This window comes from Palaemon carinicauda, chromosome 26, assembly GCF_036898095.1.
Source record: "Palaemon carinicauda isolate YSFRI2023 chromosome 26, ASM3689809v2, whole genome shotgun sequence".
In the NCBI taxonomy this organism is placed as follows: Eukaryota; Metazoa; Arthropoda; class Malacostraca; order Decapoda; family Palaemonidae; genus Palaemon; species Palaemon carinicauda.
The window spans coordinates 103,771,638-103,773,136 of NC_090750.1; the positions used below are offsets into that span (position 1 = coordinate 103,771,638).

A 1,499-nucleotide genomic window follows, 5' to 3' on the forward strand; every position below is an offset into this window, starting at 1 on the left:
TTCATTCTCCAAGTCATTCGCCTCTTAAGATAACCAAACACCCTTTCAGAAGTAAGCACGGGACACTAGGTTGATGGAAATGCCACACAATTTGGACATTTTCTTTATTTTACTTACTTTAAGGGCTGTTTTTTCGGTCCTGTACAGCAGGGAAACCTCACTCTCTACTGGACATTCACAGTCATTTTACCATCTTTAAAGGAATATGGAAGGGAAGACCTAGAAAGTACAGGCCACACAATTTAAAAGAAAGTTTCGTGATGAATTAGGGTCATATGATATCCTTGAATTAAGGAGGATAGCAGTGCTGTAGTTAGGTCAACAGAGGGACTCGATTTTACCCTCCTTATTCTCTCAGCCTATGGTCAACCTTAGAACTTTCTGATAAGGAGCAGTTATATTACAAAAACAACTTATAAATAGGCCATGCAAAATAATGCTAATCAAGAAAATAATAAGAAATATAGATTATATAAAATCACCATTATTATTATTATTATTATTATTATTATTATTATTATTATTACTAGCTAAGCTACAACCCTAGTTGGAAAAGCAAGATGCTACAACCCCAGGGTCCCCAACAGGGAAAATAGCCCAGTGAGGAAAGGAAACATTGTAACAGGATAAAAAGGTTTAGAAACGATAAAAAAAATTGAAGTAGATCAAGCCATTAAAATATGATTACAATAAAAAGCAAACTGTTATGACAGCTATTATATATAGTAATTGAACTTAATCAGAAAACTTTTTTCTCTTCCATTTTATAGAGTGGCCCTCATGAAAGATGGGGACTACCAGGTGACAGCCTTTATCAATGCTGGATACAATATGGCGACCAACTCTGCAGTACTGACTCTCAAGGAAGGTGACAGCGTATACCTCATCCTACAGGATGGAGAGATATATGAAAATCCTTTGTACGAATCGTACACTACTCTCTCTGGATATCTGATTGGCAGGAAATGATTTCACGTGTTTGTTCTTATTTCAATTTTTTTCTCTCACAAGTTTAGCATTTGAAAGAACAACTTCCTGGTTCCTTATTTGTTAAATAATTAATTTCATTTCTTTCTGTAGAATTGTAAGTTTCCAACTAATGTAAATCATTTATTAGCTGAGAAATTAAGCAAAGATAAAGTACTCAACATTCAAGATCGTTTAGCTAAAAAGAAATAATATCATAATGATTTGTAGAAGATTTTATCAATGATAAAATGGATATACTTACTTTAAGGGCTGTTTTCGTAGTTCTGTCATACCCAAAAAACCTGTGTACTACAGCTACAGGATTTACAAGATTAGGTGTATAGAGTATCACACAGTTCACACTTCTTCTTTTTCTATTAACGTGCCTTTTCCCATTTGTATGGAGTAAGCACGGTCTCTTTAATTGTCAAACCCACATTATAGAAGCACCCAGAAAAAAGTAAGTTTCCAACTTCTTGAAAACCTTATCTTCAGTCTTTCGTATGTCTAGTGGGAGCTTGTTATGTAGT

The 1,499-nt window shown here is 34.3% G+C and overlaps 1 protein-coding gene across 1 annotated transcript in view; it reads left to right on the forward strand.

Annotated features, from left to right (window-relative positions):
- LOC137620097 (complement C1q tumor necrosis factor-related protein 3-like) overlaps nt 1-969 on the forward strand; it is a 3,211-nt gene extending 2,242 nt beyond the window's left edge. Inside the window, exon 5 of the mRNA XM_068350371.1 lies at nt 771-969. Coding sequence (XP_068206472.1) covers nt 771-969 — 199 coding nt within the window. The remainder of the gene's footprint in view (nt 1-770) is intronic.
- Nucleotides 970-1,499: the final 530 nt, after the last annotated feature.